This window comes from Prionailurus viverrinus, chromosome C1 (genome assembly GCF_022837055.1).
Source record: "Prionailurus viverrinus isolate Anna chromosome C1, UM_Priviv_1.0, whole genome shotgun sequence".
NCBI lineage: Eukaryota > Metazoa > Chordata > Mammalia > Carnivora > Felidae > Prionailurus > Prionailurus viverrinus.
The window spans coordinates 55,854,042-55,873,403 of NC_062568.1; the positions used below are offsets into that span (position 1 = coordinate 55,854,042).

The 19,362-nt window shown below is 38.5% G+C and overlaps 1 protein-coding gene and 1 long non-coding RNA gene across 2 annotated transcripts in view; one reads left to right on the top strand and one right to left on the bottom strand.

Moving 5' to 3' along the window:
* PDK1 (pyruvate dehydrogenase kinase 1) overlaps window positions 1–17,149 on the bottom strand; it is a 33,464-nt gene extending 16,315 nt beyond the window's left edge. The window contains exons 1-8 of the mRNA XM_047869170.1: window positions 16,803–17,149; window positions 14,813–14,954; window positions 11,658–11,729; window positions 9,089–9,273; window positions 8,712–8,807; window positions 7,420–7,497; window positions 5,559–5,635; window positions 3,645–3,743 (exon numbers count right to left, since the gene is read on the bottom strand). Of these exons, the coding sequence (XP_047725126.1) occupies window positions 3,645–3,743; window positions 5,559–5,635; window positions 7,420–7,497; window positions 8,712–8,807; window positions 9,089–9,273; window positions 11,658–11,729; window positions 14,813–14,954; window positions 16,803–17,004 (951 nt within the window). The 5' untranslated portion in view covers window positions 17,005–17,149. The remainder of the gene's footprint in view (window positions 1–3,644; window positions 3,744–5,558; window positions 5,636–7,419; window positions 7,498–8,711; window positions 8,808–9,088; window positions 9,274–11,657; window positions 11,730–14,812; window positions 14,955–16,802) is intronic.
* A 144-nt stretch (window positions 17,150–17,293) lies between these two features.
* The window catches only part of LOC125171918 (uncharacterized), a 57,115-nt gene continuing 55,046 nt past the window's right edge, over window positions 17,294–19,362 (top strand). The window contains exon 1 of the long non-coding RNA XR_007154497.1: window positions 17,294–17,906. This is a non-coding gene — a long non-coding RNA (uncharacterized LOC125171918). The remainder of the gene's footprint in view (window positions 17,907–19,362) is intronic.

The following is a 19,362-nucleotide window of genomic DNA, read 5'->3' on the forward strand; positions in this document are numbered from 1 at the left end:
AGACAATAACTAAAATCCACATGAAGAAATAAAGAGCACCAGGAAAAAGAATTACATAGGTAAATATAAAAGATAGTATGTGTGTATTTTTTGCATGTAACTGTTTTCTCCTACCTTATTTAAAAGACAATTTCAGAAAGGAATAATTATAAATCTGTGTAGATGAACACACAATGTATAAAAACGTATGTTTTATGACAATAACAGTACAGAGGATGGAGAGGGGGAAGGAATGGACCTATACAGGAACAAAGTATGTCTATACTATTGAAATTAAGTTGGTATTAATCTGAATTGAACCTGAATTGTTATAAATAAATCACTATATTAATTGTAATCCTGGGACAACACCAAGAAAATAACTCAAAGAAATATAAAAAGAAACAAGAAGGAAATTAAAATGGTACACCAGAAAGTATCATTTGAACAAAAAAAGGCATCAGTAATACCGAAATAAAAAATCAAAGAGACATAAGATATATACAAATGACAAAATGGCGAACATAAATTCTATATTAACAATAATTATGTTAAATGTAACTGACTTGAACACTCCAATTAAAAGATGGACACTGGCTGGCTGGATTAAAAAAAAAGCATAATCTAACCATATGTTGTCTAGAAGAGACACACTTTAGATTCAAAGACACAAATAGGCTAAAAGGAAAATCTTGGAAAAAGATACGCTACGGAAACAGAAACCAAAAGAAAGCTGGAGTGGTTATACTAAGATAAAAATACACTTTAAGACAAAAATTATTATCAGAGACCAAGATGGACATTTTACAATGATAAAATATGAATACATCAAGAAGATATAAAATCATAAACATATATACACTTAACCTCAGAGCTCCAAAATGCATAAAGCAGAAACTGACAGAATTGAAAGGAGAAATAGACAAGTCAACCATAGTAGTTGGAGACTTTAATACCCCACTTTCAATAACAGATATGACAACTAGATAGCGGATCAACAAGAAAATAGAAGATTTGAGTAACATTATAAACCAATTAGGCTTAACAACTATCTATAGAACACTCTATCCAACAATAGCAGAATACACATTTTCTCAAAAGTACACATGAAACACTTCCCAGGATAGACAATATGTTAGTCATAAAACAAGTCTCAATAAATGTTAAAGGACTGAAATCATACAAACTGTATTGCTAACCACAATGGAATGAAATTAGATGTCAATAACAGAACAAAATGTGGGAATTAACAAATATATATAAATTAAACAACATACTCCTAAAGAAACAATGGGTCAAAGAAGAAATCACAAGAGAAATTAGAAAATACTTTGAGATGAATAAAAATGAAAACACACCATAAAAAACTTATGGGATATGGGGCGCCTGGGTGGCTAGTTGGTTAAGCCATCTGACTTCAGCTCAGGTCATGATCTCACAGTTTGTGAGTTTGAGCCCCATGTCAGGCTCTGTGCTGACAGCTCAGAGCCTGGAGCCTGCTTCAGATCCTGGTGTCTCCCTTTCTCTCTGCACCCCTCCCCTGCTCATGCTCTCTCTCTCTCTGCCTTTCAAAAATGAATAAATGTTAAAAAAATAAAATAAAACAAAAAACTTATGGGATAGAAAGAAAGCAGTACTTAGAGGAAAATGTATAGCTATAAAAGGTCTCAAATCAATAACCTAAAATCCACCTTAAGAAATTTAAAAAAAGCAAACACAAAACAAAAAAACCAAAAAACAAAAAAGAACTAAAAAAAGCAAAATAACTCAAAAGCAAGGAAAAGAAAGAAATAACAAACATGAGAGTAGAAATTAATGAAATAAAGTATAGAAAAACAATGGCAAAAACTCAACAAAAGTTTTGTTTTTTTGGAAAGATTAACAAAATTGACAAGCTTTTAGCAAGATTGACCAAGAAAAAAGGGAGAACTCAAATTGATGAAGTCAAGAATGAAAGTGGGGACATTACTACCAATCCTACAAAAATAAAAAGGATTATGAGGAAATACTATGAATAATTCTATGCCAACAAATTAAACAACCTAGGTGAAATGGACAAATTCTTAGAAAGGCCTAAAGTATCGAAACTACCTCGGGAAGAAATACAGAATCTGAATAGACTGATAATAAATAAAGAGATTGAACGAGTTATCAAAGTCTTCTCACAACACAAACCCAGATGTCCATCAACTTGATGAATGGATAAAACAAAATGGATAACAGTATTATTCAACCACAAAAAGGAATGAAGAACTAATACATGCTATAACATTACAGTAAGTGGCAGAAGCCAGTCACTAAAGATCACATATTGTATAATTCCATTTTTATGAAATGTCCAAAATGGGGAAATCCATTTACAGAAAGTAGATTAGTGGCTGCCAAAGACTGGGCAGTAGGAGAAGTTGGGGAGTGACTGCTAATGCGTATTGAGGTTTTTCTTGGGAGTGATGAAAATGTTCTGAAATTAGTGGTATGGTAACACAACTTTGTATTCTAAAAACCACTGAATTATACACTTTTTAAAAAAGTAACAGTAGATGCCTTCAAAATTCTTCAAGATGATTATTTTCAATCCAGAATTTCATGTATGAACTTAAAACTGGGAAAATAGCAACTAAGGCTGTGTTGGGGAGGGGAGGTGCTCTACAAGAGCTAATTCCTAAGCTATCATAACAGAAAGCTAGTATTTGCTGTTGAAAATTTTTAAATTTCAGAAATAGCGATATCAGAATACTACTAAAAATACATCAATAAATCCCAGAAAAAATAACTAAAAGATTATCTCTGAGTAGTGGCCTACAAATGGCCAGGAACTAATATATTTGATTTTTATACTCTTTGCATTTATTACTTTAAAACAAAATTTAAAAGGATTATTTAAAAAAGAGCATATTCATACTCTAAGAAACTAAACTATCTAAAGAAGGCTCTCTGGGGTCAGAGAGCCTGACTTCATGTCCTGTTACATTTATTAGTTGGGTAATTAATTATGAGCTAATCACTGTGTCTTAGTTTCCTCACCTGTAAAACTGACAATAAAATTACCTGTGCTCCTATGTTAAAGAGCCGTTACAAGAATCAAATGAAATGATGTAAAAGTAGATTGAAAAATGTTACTTAAAAATGAAAAGTTATATGCTATCTATGTAACACTGCGAACACTCAAATATTTTATCCAAGTAGGGGCGCCTGGGTGGCTCAGTCGGTTAAGGGTCCGACTTCAGCTCAGGTCATGATCTCGCGGTCTGTGGGTTCGAGCCCTGCGTCGGGCTCTGTGCTGACAGCTCAGAGCCTGGAGCCTGTTTCAGATTCTGTGTCTCCCTCTTTCTCTGACCCTCCCCTGTTCATGCTCTCTCTCTCTCTCTCTTAAAAATAAATAAATGTTAAATTCTAAAAAATATATATATTTTATCAAAGTAGATATTCATGATGACTGCTAAACTGTGTTTTCAGGATTTATTTTTACTTGCATCATCTGGATTACAGACCAGAATAGAAAGAGACTCAAGGGATAATTCCATAATCTGCCAGATAAATGAAGCAACGTGCTTATTAGCTATTAGAGATAAGATCTCTTTCTAAGAATAAATTACGTCTTCAAGAAATTATGGGCATGCCTGTACATCAACGAAACAAACAAAACAATGCCAGGGAGCATTTACCTTCACAGTCAAATCCTCATTACCCAGTGTGACGTGGACTTGAACAGGAGGGTAAACACCTTTGTCAGCATGGTGCTCCATCGTCGCTCGCATCGCGTTCTGAAATACATTAGGGTTCCGTTCAAAACACAACTTTAAAAAAGAAGAAACTAATTCTGATTTTCAAACACATAGGCACCATTTGAAATTAAAAAATTTTTAATTTTCTGGAAATATGCCAAAGTATAATTCTTATAATTATATTTAAAGAATTACTTCAAAAAATTATTGTCCATTTTGGACGACTGGTGAGATACTTTGACTTAAAGATTTCAACCAAATCCAGGTTGCATATTTTCCAAAACCAGGCATCTCAACACTTAAACAGTTTACATGAAAGCTGAAAATTCTATCCAAATATTTTTATAGTTTAGTAGATAATAACTTATTTTTTGAAAAGAGTTTTATCTCTATTTTTAGGAATCATTTTAATTGCCATAAATTAAGGAAAAAATTTTTTCATATAGTATTCACAGCAATGGTTTTATGATGTAGAAACTAATCCAATTCATCACAAGTTTGATTTACATTGTAAATATCCCTAGTTTTGATCAGTTCCTAAAGGATACACAGTACACAATGCCAATATATTATGAGCGCTAAAAGATAACATGACATGTAGCAATGGAGGAGAAATTGATAAAACTAGATACAGTTAAAAAGGCAAAAGATGGGACCAAATTTAAAAAATTTTTTAAACTAAATTTTTTAAAAACACTCCTAAAAATTCAGAGTGTGTGGCCCTGACATACACATCAGGATTGAGTATCCCTGGGGATGCTATAATCTCTACCAAAGGCTACTTAAGATTATTGACATTATTATTGACATTATGTAAAATCTGTTTTATAATACGGTTATTTATTTTATTAAGCATCATGGGGAATAAGACCTTTATGTAACTGAAATCTTAAGGAAAAAAATTAAGCTTAATCCTTTAAGTGCCAATTGCTTATTTATTTTCCCACTTTGAGAAAGATTTTTGTAAGGTATTAGATATGTTCTTGATGTCCTAGAACAAAAGAGCATTCTTGAACTCCTGCTGTTCTATGATATTGTTAGATTTTCTGTGTTTCAGTGTATTTTTCTTTTTCATGGTCAGGCTGAAAGCCACCTCTTCTAGCAGTTTGCTGCTGGCTGAAGACATGTTAACTGAAGTCAGAGAGACTATCAGCTTGATTTAGGGCAGTCATTTTTAGCCACAGGGACCTGTACCACTTCTCCTCACTCACTTTTCTATCCACTAGCAAGTTGTCATTGGTGCGTTATTTGGGAAAAGAGTACTCTCAACATTACTAGACTCATTTTATTTAGCTTTTGAAATTTGTTGTAAGGAGCAAATATGATAGCAGAAGCCCTGTAAGTCAATATAAATGACTTTTTCAAAGAAAAAAAAAACATATAATAGTGGGACTCTGGTTTTTTAAGGGTGGAAAATTGAAAATTACTCTTCTAAATATTCCACTTTTAAAAAATATTAATATAGCTTATTGAGCACCTATAATGAGTTGTCATTGTACTGGACATTTAGTATGCTATTCCCAATCATCATAACCTGGATAGTATTATCTTCATTTTACAGAGGAGGAAACTAAGGCTCAAAAAGGTTGACTCATTTTCCCATGGTCACATATGTATCAAGAACTGGAATTCAAGCCCAGGTCTTTCTGACTTCCCAGTATGAGCTGACTGCTACACTGAGATGTCCATCAGTGTTGACAAAAGGCTGATCTCCAGCAACGTGACATGACACTGAGCATGAAATGACATCTTTTAATGAAACTGAGGAAAACCTGGTAGAGTACTTAATTTTCAGAGCAGATCCCTAACCTCAGAAAAGGACTGATAAAGGTTATGTAATACTATTTTACAAACCTTGAAAAGTTCAAACACCATGTGATAGAGATGGGATGGTACATAAACCACTTGTATTGGCTGTCCTGGTGATTTTGCTACAGAGCAGAAGAGAAAAATATAAAAGTACAGAGAGATGTGCTTAAAGCATTTTAAAGTATATATTGTGTAGTGATGAAAAGAAAACATTTACTATGGAGGACACTATTATTTGGGAGAGAACTGTCACCCCAGTTCTTCAGTATATTAGTGTTTGACCCCACATTCACATATGACAGTGACAACATGAGTTTGCAGTCATTCTTGCGACCCTGAATGACAATCTAGCCAACCCAGCTTCCTATTTCCTCTATGATGGTGAGTCTTTTTAAAGGACACTCAGCCTTTAGGCCAGAATTTTACTTTCCAAAGCAAGAATTTTTTTCAATGTAATTTATTGTCAAATTGGCTAACATACAGTGTGTAAGGTGTGCTCTTGGTTTTGGGGATAGATTCCCGGGGTTCATCACTTACATACAACACCCAGTGCTCATCCTAACAAGTGCCCTCCTCAATTCACATCACCCATTTTCCCTTCTCCCCCACCCCCCATTGGAAGGCAAACTATAAGAGACTCTTAAATACAGAGTACCAAAACAAGTATTAAAGTCTGTAACTTCCATGGTCCAATTCACATAAATATAAAAAAAAATACTTTTTTTTTAAAAAGTCATTTTTTGAATGTTTCTCCCATGTGGAATGTTTTCTGTTTTATTTCAGGCATTTCTATGTATATAGACTTGAATTTAAAAAAAAATTAAGCTAGCATCAATTTATCAAGGGATACGAATTCTACATTCAAACATTTTATTAAATTTAGAAGGCCAGTTGGGGATGTGGTGAGGGGGGCAGGTTGTATGTAAAACAGAACTTAAAGTAGAGCAAAGCAATAAGCCTCACCCTACCTTAGAATTCCAACTGACCCAATAAATTGGACTCTCCCCTGAATAAACCACCCCACGGAAACATGGATGGGACACCTAGAACATGCTCACAGCAGTTCAGGTGTAAATATCATCTCTGCATTGTGATTCTCATTTACTGAATGGTATTGTTATGAAACAAAAGTTAATATGGCTTTAGAAAAACACCAAGCAGTTCTATTTTCAATTGAGTAACTTCTTTATTGCTCTCCCACTATAAGTTCCAGAATACAGTTTAGAAAAAACCTACTTAATTTTATTCTTCTTAAAAGGTCATCTTCACTTAGGAACTGTTTTTCCCTCTACAAAACTACACTACCCCTCAGAAACACAGAGAAACTTATCAATCTCCTTCCAAGATATCTGAAATTGTTTTGTCCAAATGGCACACTACTAGTCAGGGTGAAAAGACCATCAGAGATTAACAGATTCTCAAACAGATCAGCATCTTTCTTTCCTCTTTACACCCCCAGTCTTTTTACTTCCTCAATAATAAAAATGATTTACCACTCAGTAAGTGGAATTCTTAAATTCTTCAATTCTACATTATTGAAGTGCATATAAAAGTCAAATATAATTTTCTTAGCATCATTTTTTTCTAACCAAACTAACCAAAAAGAAAAACCACAAAAATAAGGAAAGAATCAACATTATCAATTGAACATAAACAAAACGAGGAAGAAGCCAAAATGCTTTTCAGACAGAATCCACTAATTACACACATACACGCACACATGCACACGCGCGCACACACACACACACATATATTTTTAACATGATTGTTCTCCCTCAGCTTTCATACTCAATGAAAGAGTTTATGAAAAGTCCTTTTATATTAAAACAAATCTAAATTCTTCTTATCATTCCTTCTCAGATAATCACAACACTAATCATTCAGAAAAAGATATCATCAGGCTTACCATTTAGTTCTTCAAGTTCTAGTTCAGGAGAATTAATATAATACAAATCACATAGACGCCTAGCATTTTCATAGCCATCTAGTGTAAATCAAAACAAAAAAAAAGCATTAAAATAAATGTATTTCTATATCATGCATTAAGATGGCAATACTATTGATAAACGAAATTTTAAAACCGTTTATGGAAGAAAATATAATTTAACAGTCTTAGTTTGGAGAAGGTATGACATGATAAAACCTAACAGCCATAAAGGAAAAATGACAGATATGATTCTAAGAAAATAAAAACATTCATAAAGAAAAAGACACTGTGAACAAAGTAAAAACAGCAGGGTGAAGAAAATATTTACAATACACATAACATATAGAGTTGGTAAAAGTTTAGGACTTCATTGTTTGATACCTTTTTGGAGGTATCAAAATTTTAAATGCATTTTAGCTTAAAAAAATTTTTTTTAAGTTTATTTATTTTGAGGGAGGGGAGGAGGGGCAGAGAGAGGGAGAGAGAATCCCAAGCAGGTTCTGCACCATTAGTCCAAAGCCCGAAATGGGGCTCAATCTCATGAACCGTGAGATCACAACCTGAGCCAAAATCAAGAGCCAGACGTTTAACCGACTGAGCCACCCAGGTGCCCCTAAATGCATTTTAAATGTCTTAAATTCTAAGAATCTTGCCTTCTAAAATACTAAAGTCAGCACATGTCTAAAGATGTTCACTTCAGTATTACTGGTTAAAAAAAAAATTAAAACCTAAATATGCATCAATAGAAGGATGGATTAATACATTCTGGAATACCCATTAAGCCACCCAAAAACCTAAGGTGTTTCCATATGTACTGAACGTGGTGTGATGGCTCTAAGCTTATAGAAAAATATACATACAGCATCCATTTTCCCAAAGCAAACAATGTAAGAACAACAATTACATATATACATATATGAGTATATGTGGTATAAACAGAAAAAAGTGTGGAAAAATGCAAACCAAACTATCACAGACTATGGCTCCTAGTACAGGGAATTGGAAAGCGGGGGGAGGTGGAGCTTGAATCTTTTTGAAGTGAAACAGGTGCCCTCACAGTATCACCATACTTTGCCTAACAAAGCACTGGATCAACAAAATATTCATCCTATACATAATGTACAATTAACATCATAAAATTATTCTCAAATCCTTGCATTTGTTCCTAATGTTTTATCTCAAGATGTAAGTAATTGTTTTATTGGCATGAATTAACACTCAATAATTTTGATTTTTGCATCCTTCATGAAAGGACAAATGTAAGCATTTACCTTTAATAACTTCAATTACATTGCAGTTTGGATTTATGCTTCCAATGTGTTTTCGATGAGACGGGCTTCCTTTGCCTTTTCCACCAAACAATAAAGCTATCAAACAAACAAACAAACAAAATAAGCTAAACTCTCTAATGCCCTTTTCCTGATTTGAATACTGTGTCTCTGAATGGTGCTAAACAGAACAGACACTTTTTTTAAACGTAGTATTTTACATTCAATAAGAATACCTCCTTTGCATGACAGTCTATTTACTTAATACACACAAAAAAGCCAAATCAAATGTTTATTAAAGGGAAGTTTTCTAAATAAACTTAAAATATACCAACACATTCATTTTATTTTGCTTCTTCTCCTGACTTCTAGATACTTACAGTGCTGATTGAGTAACATTCTAATTGAAATGCGACTCATGTAGAAGCGATCCAAAAAGTACTGAACATTCTGGCTGGTGACGGGATCCACCCCGAAGCTCTCCTTGTATTCAATCACTCCTTGGGCCATCGTAGGAATAACATCATTGTGTCGGTTCCTGATCCGAATCACAGTATCTGTAAAGCTAAACAAACCTGTCCGTCAAAACAGCCAAATATTTTGACAAGTGAATTTATTACTAAAATCTACGTTTAACCAACCTTTTCTAGGCAAGAAATCCCTACTTCAGTAAAAAAGCATCAGTGCATGTTTTCTTCTGCTTATTTAACTGTATTTCAGATCATCAATATACAGAATATAGAATATAAAGACCTCCAAAATAAAACTTTTGAAGCTTAATTATTTTCTTGGAACTCCTACAAGTAAGGCTGCCACAAAACACAATCCTAAAAATGTTAAGGGTTTGCTTTAACCATCATCCACTAAGATCGTTTGAGCATTCCCTACGAGGACAGTATTCCACGGACGTTCAGCATAAGAGAAGACAGAGAGTGCTTGCTTCTAGTGAACACAGCTCTGTGAGGAATGAAGATGAATAAGCCAATAAAGCCTGTCTGTTTTGGAACTATTCCCTATGGTTCCCAGAGAGAAAGAACTACTGAGAACAGAAAAGTAAAAGGAATTTTAATGTCGCTGATCCTATAAGTTTAAAAATGGGAGAGAAAGAGTCAACTGTTGTGTTAAAAGAAAAATTTTCAAGTCATCCAGCCTTCCCACTTCTGTCATTTAGAAGACATTTATTGCATGGTTAATTTAAAGATCTAGATAAAAGAGAAAAGAAGTCTTAATTACGAAATAAAATCCATCTTGTAACATACCCATCAGAATTTACACTTCTGAATGAGTGCTTTCCCATTCAAAGTCATCATCTTGAGTACTATCAACTTATTCCAGTGATGCTCTCATCGCTCAAAATATTTTTGGAATTCCTAGTTTGTAATCTGCTTCAAAACCAAACTGTTAATCCAAAATACAAACAACAAAACTCCTCAAAAACAACAAACACTCATCATTCCTCATCACCCCTTTATTTCACCTCTCTCTTTTAAAACCCAAAACAGGATTATTCTGCTTGATTGCTCACCTTATTTTTTAGATTCAGCTCTGACTAGCTATTTTCAGAAGGTTCTATAGCGTACGTTTATTTTTAAGTGCAAGTGCTTAGGTTCAAATCCTGATCCCATCACACTAGTTGGTTATGTGATTTTAATGCTACCTTAAGTTACTTAACCTCTTTGTGCACAGATAGCATTAACTCAAGAGCACTGTTTTAAAGATTAAATATACAGTGTGCTTCATACCTAGGTAGAGAGTAAATCCTTGATGTTATTTTCAGACCCAATTATGTTTAAAAGGTGAAATGTTGCCATCATGTTTAAAGACAGTTAAAAAAAAATGTGCAATAGACTCTGGGGACAACAAAAGAGGTGGGCTTTAAGTTCTGAGCAACATTCATCGGAATAAGCAGATAACTGCCTGAGGGGACTACCTGGGTTGATCAATTCTGGTACACTGGTTATTACATTTGTCATTACTTTCATCATCTTACAGAGGTCAGAAAGTGAGACCACAGAGGTGTGTTTGTAGGCCTTCGGTGTTAAAACAACTTTTTAAAATTAGTTGCAATCTTCAAAATTGGGGGAGATTTTACATTAAAAATCTAAAGTTACTGCTTTTAACACAAAAAAATCAGACAATCTGAATAATGTCTCTGCATTGGTAATGACTGGCTGGAGCTGAATGTTCACCTGAGCTCTCCAGATAAAGAGTCCTCTCACCAGTCCCCTATCATCCAAATGGCACCGAGGCCATTTCTGGATTTTCCCTAATCATCAGACTTGAACTGTCTTTTCTTATATTCACTGTTTTACATTATTTGTCTTACTTGTATGAGCTGCTATAGACACATGTACTACTGTATGTTCTCGAGTGGTGAGAAACCAAAAGTTAATTTCCCTAAAGTGACCCAATAGCAAGTTTAAGTTCAATACATTTATATTTTTTACATGATGTTTAAGAGCGTCCGACTTCAGCTCAGGTCATGATTTCACTGTCCGTGAGTTTGAGCCCCGCGTCGGGCTCTGTGCTGACAGCTCAGAGCCGGGAGCCTGCTTTGGATCCTGTGTGTGTCTCTCTCTCTCTCTCTCTCTCTCTCTCTCTCTGCCCCTCCCCAGCTCATGTTCTCTCTCACTCTCAAAAACGAATAAATGTTAAAAAAATTTTTTTTTAAAAATTGTGTTCTGGGGGCGCCTGGGTGGCGCAGTCGGTTAAGCGTCCGACTTCAGCCAGGTCACGATCTCGCGGTCCGTGAGTTCGAGCCCCGCGTCGGGCTCTGGGCTGATGGCTCAGAGCCTGGAGCCTGTTTCCGATTCTGTGTCTCCCTCTCTCTCTGCCCCTCCCCCGTTCATGCTCTGTCTCTCTTCTGTCCCAAAAATAAATAAACGTTGAAAAAAAAAAATAAAAAAAAAAAAAATTGTGTTCCGAATAGGGTCAAAATCATGTACTTACTCATAAATAGTTTTAGCATCTTCAGCACTTTTGTCTTTAAATTCAAGAAGCTCCTGAAGACTCTGAATATACCTAAAATGCAAATCAGTAGGGTAAATTTGTTTTTTCACAATTTGAAATTTCCATATTATGAAAATACTCAAAAGGTATTTTTACCCATCTCTTAATTTTTAATTTAGAATAGTGCTATGAATTATGGTTGAAGTAGGATTTTTATACCCATCCACCTTTGAGCAAAGTGCCTGGCATAAAGTAATAGAAGGTGCACATTTTCTCCTAAGAACATAGGTTACATTTTAGAGTTTTAAGATTTCCTACTTCTTCTATTCTTAAGTTCTATACTCTAAAATAGCTGTTCAATTTCTTAAATTTACCACTATACAGTAGAAATGCTGATTGTCATGAGAATCGCGTCTGTTACCAGTAACTATGTGATCTTGACTTAATTTGTCTTAGTCTCAGCGAAATGTGGAGGAACACCTACCTCAGTCTATGAGTCTAGCTTAAAACCTGTGTTTTAAAACCCTACAGACCTTCTAGGGCTTTGGTGCTTTACAAAATTTTTAATTAGTTGCAATCTTTCAAAATTGGGAGATTCTACATTAAAAATCTAGACTTGGGGCGCCTGGGTGGCGCAGTCGGTTAAGCGTCCGACTTCAGCCAGGTCACGATCTCGTGGTCCGTGAGTTCGAGCCCCGCGTCAGGCTCTGGGCTGATGGCTCAGAGCCTGGAGCCTGTTTCCGAATCTGTGTCTCCCTCTCTCTCTGTGCCTCCCCCGTTCGTGCTCTGTCTCTCTCTGTCCCAAAAATAAAATAAAACGTTGAAGGAAGAAAAAAAAAAAATTAAAAAAAAAAAATCTAGACTTGTGGCTTTTCTTTAAACAAACAAAAACCAGATGATGTGGATGGTACTTCCGCAGTGGCAATGACCAGCTGGAGCTGAAGGTGGCTGTCTGTCCTTCAGAAGCATGCATTCTCCAGGTTAATAGTTTGTGTACCATCAACAAGTATTTGTTAAAAGCCTATAACTTACCACATGGTTCTTTTAAACAGAGCTGAACAAAAACAAAAGTCATACAAATGTAGGTTTTTAATTTATCTAACAATTCAAGGTAGCAAATCACCCGTTAAGGAAGGAACAAAATGAGGAAAGCCAAATGACTTTGTCAAGGTCATGCGGCCAAGCATAATGGCAGTACAGGGCCGGAGCTGAAAACACCTCACTACTATTCAATGACTTTCAATTATATAGGCTCTACTTTGGCTGGTCTGTGGGCACTGTTATCTACAACTGTCTTTAGTAGGCATCCAGGGGCAATGAAAGTGTTTGAAAAATCTGTAAATCCGTATGTTGATTTGGAAAGCTGTTCTTGACAAGCAGCGTGTGCCTCTCTTCAGTCCAAAGCATTCCAAAGTCAAGTGATTCTGACGTTTGCTTTACCCCTTACTTTTCTCTTCCCTGGCAAGAAAAACTACACTCTTAATTCAAGAGACGGTTGAGCACTGACAACATGTTAGGCACAGAACAGATTTCAAGATGCAGCATATTCTATTTTCAGTGAAGAATTTTAAAAAACAGAAATAAGCTTCTGTAGAAAATTATATGTTCTCCTTTAGATTCCGTCAGGGTTCCTAAACAAATGCCTCTTCTTTAAACCACACTCATAATTGTTCCATACTTGAACCAGATAGCATCTCATTATCACATATTATAGCAGTCATACTTCTTTTGCTTGTTTTGTAAAGTTGAAGTTAGATCAGCTTCTCCTACAAACTACAATGGCTACAAAAAAGTGCTAAGATCTCCATGAATCAGAACTGGGAAAAATCTTGCAGCTAATTTTTATTTTCCATTTAAGACTGAATTCTGGGGCGCCTGGGTGGCGCAGTCGGTTAAGCGTCCGACTTCAGCCAGGTCACGATCTCACGGTCCGTGAGTTCGAGCCCCGCGTCAGGCTCTGGGCTGATGGCTCAGAGCCTGGAGCCTGTTTCCGATTCTGTGTCTCCCTCTCTCTCTGCCCCACCCCCGTTCATGCTCTGTCTCTCTCTGTCCCAAAAATAAATAAACGTTGAAAAAAAAAATTAAAAAAAAAAAAAAAAGACTGAACTCTGGCAAACTCTTTTGTTTGAAATGTATAGTGCTTAAAAGAATTACACTTTTAAAATTAATAACATTAACAAGAAAGGCCGTATTTATTTTTTAATTTAAATCCAAGTTGGTTAACATACAGTGTAATAATGGTGTCAGGAGTAGAATTCAGTGATTCATCACTTACATATAACACCCAGTGCTCATCCCAACAAGTGCCCTCCTTAATGTCCCTCATCCATTTAGCCCCCCCACCCACCCACCCAGCAGCAACCCCCAGTTTGTTCCCCATATTTAAGACTCTCTTATGGTTTGCCTCCCTGTTTTTATCTTATTTTTCAAGAAAGGCTGTATTTAAATGGCCACGTATATGTTCATACCCTTAATACCTCTACTGTCATATTTTGGAAGACAGCATAGTTTCTTATATGATTCCACTAATTTGTAATTACTTTAAAATGGGAGAATAAAGATTTTAACTTTTGTGTTTGACAAAGATATACTGCAGTAAAATAAATTCAGTTTATTCAAAAATATATACACACTTCAATACATTTTATCATTCTGACTAGAGCATGGTATAGTAGAAAGAAACAAATCTGGGCTTGAATCCTACCTCCACTATGAATGGTACTACCTTTGACAAAAGGCCAGTAGGTGCTTCAATTTCCTCATCTGTAAATGATGATAATAATGCCTAATGGGCAGAGTTGTCAAAGGGATTAAAGGTAATGCCTATAAATCCCTAGCCATCAACAAATGGTAGACATATATTTTTTGTAGATATTTTTTATTATAACATAACATCCCTACAGATTTAATATCAGAAATCTTAAATTTAGTGTGTGTATTTCTGTGCAGTTCTGATTGGTTGTTTGTTTGTTTTCTCAAAGTCAAGGAGTGGTAGAGTCCAGGATTCAGGGGACAAGCCCAGACACACCCAAAAAGAGATGGAGGAATGCTCTTACTACCGTAAGAATCCACTGAAGAGTAAAAGAGTATTTGCTTTCACCTTGAGTAAAGTCCGTAAGTCCATTGAAATTGCAAACACAAGATGGGAATCTTACCAGCTTTGTACTAACTGAACTGATGGAGTCCTGAGAAGATTATCTGGAAGTAGACTTATTTCCTTCATTATATTTGCCAATCTAACAGGCAGCTCTTGCCGCAGAAACATAAATGAGGTCTTTTCACAAGCATTCATAGATCCTAAAACGAAACAAGGTGGGAACAGCAGTAAGTAGAGCCCATAAGGCAGTAGAAGCCAAGAGGCAGGGAGAAACACAGAGGGAGTTACTTGGCAACGTCAGAGTGGTAGTAGCATCCCCTTCATGACAGGGAATGAGGACGAAAGGGATGAGATAACCCAGTCAGCAGGGTTGTGAGGCATCCTAAATGACCTAAGTCATGACATTCCAATCGCTTTGTAGAGCAGTGAAGATACTCTTCCCTCTCCATCACTTGCATCCTTCCTGTGATTATCTTAGCACCAAGGTAACCCGAGCAAGTCTGAACAAGGTGCAGAGTCTAATTAACAGCAGGACCTGCCAAAGTCTATTAACTGGATGCTATTATTTAGAAAATCTGTTTCCTAACTCCAGGTTTGTAAGAAATGAATACCTGTCCAATATAAACAGAGAAATTTGGTCAATGTGCGTGGGAACCACGATAAGCAAAGAGCTGATGTACAGGAGGGATTTCAGGCAACAGAAAGCAAAAAATACCAATACCTGTTCAGCAACCATCTTCAAGCTCCCCCTCCCCTCACCCACACCCCCAGGTCTTATTCAATAGTCTGATTCCTGGTAAGCATCCTGCTCTTCCTCCATTCCTGTACCAAGCTACTAAGCAGAACAGTTGTAGAATGTCCTTTGACAAGCAGTTCTATTGAAAGTTAAACTAAAAAATCATGTTATGCATTCTGAACTCACGAATGTCATCTTGCTGTTTTAGAAAGGCAGCCTTAGCCAAAACTAGATTGTTCCTAGCAGTAATTGCCGAATTAAAGGAAAACACTTTCTTGTGAAAGTTTAATGGCATATTGTGAACAAGGCCAAATTCACCCCTTAATCACACTACGGTCATTTTAAAGTAACAACAAAGAAAACCGAGGGCTTTGCGCCAAAAAGAGTTCGCCTCTGTACACCACAATTTTAAGATAAAGCTGCCAGCTAAGCTGATATCTTTTGAGCCCACCAGAGATCCATTACTGACTTAACAGTACTCACAATGCAGAAGATAACTTTTTCTACTGAAATGTTATGACTTTATTCGAGTTTATTAGTTTTCCCTTTCCCCTCCACGCCTCCGTATGAGAAGTCAAAGTTATAAGTCTAACTTTGCAATTTCTCTGCAATCTGTTGCATCCTTTCTAGAGAAAACCAGGAAGGGCCCACCGGAAGACGAGGAAAGTGGCCAGTCGCCTCTACAGGGTGGAATGTGGCAATCCCCACGTCTAGTGCTCACGCACTTTACGTGTGCTCAACACTTACTTGCTGATGATGAAATGAATGTGCTGTTGGTGGAAACACTATTAAGCAAGTGGCAAGGAAAACATTCTATGAAACAATTGGGCCAGTTATAACCTGCTTCCCCTATCATCGCGCCAATTTTATGCAATCATCGTCTACAAAACTGAGCATTTATCATCACTGTGCAGAATCCGAACACGACTCCCGGGAGTGTGCAGCACACTTGCCTCCAGCCGGAGCTCTACTCTTCGGAAGGCGCCTGGCAGAGAGCGCGGCTCTGCACGTGCGCTGAAAGGCGGGAGGTCATTCCGCCCGCGGCCCTCCAGGTTTGTTTTTCAACAATACACAATAAAAAGGCACACGCCTCCGGTTATTTATCCCGCCCGCCAGCGCGTGCACCTGAGCTTGGGGATCTGTCCGCAAGGGAGGAAGGAAACACCTACAGCGTTGGGGGAGGAGACGTTAAGAAGGAGGGGTGCGCCAGAGGTGAGAGGGGGCCAGCGAGGGCCGGGCCCGTCCGGGGTCAGGGGCCGCATTTCCCCGAGCAGGGCCGCGCACAAAGGCCCTAGGCCCGGGCCGCACTCACCGAAGTCCAGGAACTGCTTCATAGAGAGCGGGGACGGCGAGAAGCGCGCGTAGAAGTCCACCTGGCCCGGAACGCCGCTTTCGGGCGCCGGCCCGGAGGCCGAGTCCGAGGTGAAGCTGCGGCTGGCGCCGGGGCTGGCCGCGCGCAGCCCGGAGCCCGGGCCGGCCGCGGCGGCTCCGCGAAGCAGCCGCGCCAGCCTCATGCCGAGCCCCGCCGGAGGAGCCGGAGCTGGGGTGGCCAGGTCGCCGCTCAGCGCCTCGGCCGGGCGGTACGTGAGGGACGTGGCGACCCTCGGGGGCGGGGAGCGGCTGTCACCGCCGCGGCCACCGCCCCCCTCGCCGGAGCCCGGCCCCCTGCGCCGCGGGGCGGGACCCAGAGAGGGAGGCGGGGAGAGAGGCGGGAGCGGGAGTGGGGTCCGCCCCCGTGCTAAAGTCCAGCCTCCGTGCGCCGGGGCGGTGCCGGCGAGCGGTGGGGCGGGGAGGGCGTGCGCAGGTCTGCCGGCGGGAAGCCGTGGGTGCGGGAGGAGCCTAGGCTTCTTCAGTTCCCGGCCCGCCCTGCAGCGAGGAAGCTCGTAGGTGGCCGTGGCGCCCGGGCCCCTAAGGTGCCCTCGCTTACTGGTGCGCCCCCTTCCCACGTTCTCTCGGAGCACACCCCACCTTCCTGCTATCTGTGCCTCCCCAGCCTCAGCCAAAAGGCTGAAGGACTGGGCCGCGCTTCGCTTCCCACACCTGTGTGCTGGCTGTCCGAGCGCTTTCCAGAAACTCTCCTCTGTGATGCAAACCCCACATTTTACAGGTGAAGGAGCCAAGACCCAGAGAGCTTCAGGATCTGACCCTTGCCAAGCAGTGGTACAAAAATACGAATGAACAAGGGGGAATGTGGCCCTAAATGTTGTCAGCGACTGCAGACCCAGAAGATGATTGGCAACCCAACTTCCAGTCTTAGGTGACAAGTCTTCGGGCATGGTCAGCAAAGTACTTAAAGGGTCCCTCTCCTTGACTGACTGACTTTAACTGTCTTCTCAGCCTCACAGTTTGGCTGCTCCATCCTTTCCTCTTCTGCTCCGTCTTCCTCGACTTATACGATGGGGCACCTCTGGATATGGTAAGTTGAAAACGCATTTAATACGGTTAACTTATTCAGCGTCGTAACCTAGCCTAGTGTACCTTGAATGTGCTCAGAACCCTTCCATTAGTCTGCAGTTGGGCAAAATCCTCTAACACAAAGCCAATTTTATAAGAACATGCACTTTATTGAATACTGTACTGAAAGTGAAAAACAGGATGGTTGTAAGTACATCGGTTGTTTACCCTGGTGATTATGTGGCAGACTTGGATTTGGAGCTGCTGATACACAGCATCACGAAAGAATATTGTACCACGTTGCATCTTGCTTGGGAAAACATCAACATCCAAGGTATAATTTCCACTGAATGGATATCGCTTTTGCTGCATTGTAAAGTAGAAAAATCATAAGTTGAACTGTTGAAAGTCAGGAACTGCCTATAGTGAATATAAGACTAGACAATTTCTTATATTGGTTAATGCCGTAGAGCTACAAAAGTTGCAATCTACTGAAAATCACCATTGCTGTCCCTCCTCTCCACTGCTACTTCCCCCTATATCCATCCCCAGTACTTTGGTATGTCTTAGATGAAACAAAATTACTTTTTCCTGGGTAGTTTATCAATAAAATATGTATGCATGTATAGCTCCAGCAATCACTGGGGTAGAAACTCCAAAATCTTAAAGGTTATGCATAGTAGTATTCAGCTCCTTCAACCACTGTTGGCAACTCTGCTGCTTTCCACCTGAGCACGTGGAGGTATTCAGCTGAACATTGACTTGTGTGGAAGTACAAAGGCCCAGCAAGAATCTTGAGATTTATTTTAGCAACTTTGTTCTCCCAGAAACTAACTCAGCTGTTTATTAAAATATTTTTTTTTTCTGCAAAGTATCTTCACCACCAAACTTCCACTCAATATCCAGAGAGTGATTCTATGAAAACACATTAAAAATGGTATCAACATTTTACTTTTTGGTCAAAGGCTTACTGTCCAGAAGCTGGAGAGAACATTAGAGTTTTTCAGGGATCTATTAACCCGACGATTGGTAAAAATATCTTAGGGGGAGCAGTTTTAGGGAAGGAAAAAAAATGTCCTTCCCTGCCAGGTTTTTCCAGCTGGTTTAGGAATTAAACTGACATGAGACAGATTAACAGGAGAAAAACCCAATTCATTAGGCGCATATGGAGACCCAATAATGAAATCAAGATCCAAAGAAATGACCAAGACTCACAGTTTTTATACATTTTAGACAAAAAGACAATAAATTTGTGAGGAATTAACAGGATCAAGAAAATAGATGTTTGAGAGTTTTAATTAGGAATTCTAAGAATTTGGGCTGAGGTTGTAGGTTAGTAAAAAGTAACAAGGTTTGCCTGGGTGGCTCAGTTGGTTAAACTTCTGATTCTTGATATTGGCTCAGGTCATAATTTCACAGTTGGTGAGTTTGAGCCCCACATTAGGCTCTGCCCTGGCACTGGGGAACCTGCTTGGGAT